The sequence below is a fragment of the Acyrthosiphon pisum genome, chromosome A2 (assembly GCF_005508785.2).
Source record: "Acyrthosiphon pisum isolate AL4f chromosome A2, pea_aphid_22Mar2018_4r6ur, whole genome shotgun sequence".
Lineage (NCBI taxonomy): Eukaryota > Metazoa > Arthropoda > Insecta > Hemiptera > Aphididae > Acyrthosiphon > Acyrthosiphon pisum.
Window position 1 is genome coordinate 28,651,548 of NC_042495.1, and position 851 is coordinate 28,652,398.

General features: G+C 30.0%; 1 protein-coding gene across 1 annotated transcript in view; it reads right to left on the minus strand.

Annotated features, from left to right (window-relative positions):
* Positions 1–433, minus strand: part of LOC115034130 (angiopoietin-1 receptor-like) — a 9,206-nt gene extending 8,773 nt beyond the window's left edge. The window contains exon 1 of the mRNA XM_029489909.1: positions 301–433. Within this exon, the coding sequence (XP_029345769.1) occupies positions 301–433 (133 nt within the window). The remainder of the gene's footprint in view (positions 1–300) is intronic.
* Between the last annotated feature and the right edge of the window lie 418 nt (positions 434–851).

An 851-nucleotide genomic window follows, 5' to 3' on the forward strand; every position in this document is an offset into this window, starting at 1 on the left:
TTTCTACTGTGAAAATCGCAAGTCTAGGCATTAACGAGTTAAAAAGTTATAGTTAAGTTAAAAAGTTAATTTAATTTAAACTTTTTAACATAACTAGTTACTTTTGGCTTTTCGTTAACTTAACTATTATTTTACTAAATTTAATTTTAATTAACATGAAATTAACGAATTAATTTTTCATTTTAAGGAGTAAGTAAAGTTCATTTATTTCGTTTTTAATTTTATAATATTTCACTATTTCAGTCTATTTCGTTTTCATTTACCGTGAATTGTTAAAAATGTATATCATTCGAATCTAACTTAAATGGAAATACCCTATAAAGTATAAACGGTAAGGTGACATTTTGATCCGGGGACATTTTGATCCGCGGATCAAAATGTCCCTAAGAGGATCAAAAAGTCCCCAGCGGATCAAATTGTCCTCAGGGGACATTTTGATCCGCTGGAGACTTTTTGATCCGTTTTTTCTTAGGGACATTTTGATCCGTTTTATCAAAAATGTAATTTTATGAGTGGATCAAAATGTCCCCACCGGATCAAATTGTCCCAGGGGTCATTTTGATCCCCTGGGTACTTTTTGATCCGTTTTTTCTTGGGGACATTTTGATCCGTTTATTGTAAAATATAATTTCATAAGGGCTAAGTCAAATTCTCCTCACACCAAAATTTATGAAAAAATAAGCTACAGTGAAACCAGCATGAATGAATAATGTAAATACAATAAATATTTCTTCAAAAATGTTGGTGTGTATACGTTAAATATTTTCTAGTAAGGGATGAAACCGATTTTGATTCTGCAACTATCCAGTAATTTTAAAGTATGGTAAATATTTTGTTTTAGCGGCAAAAAA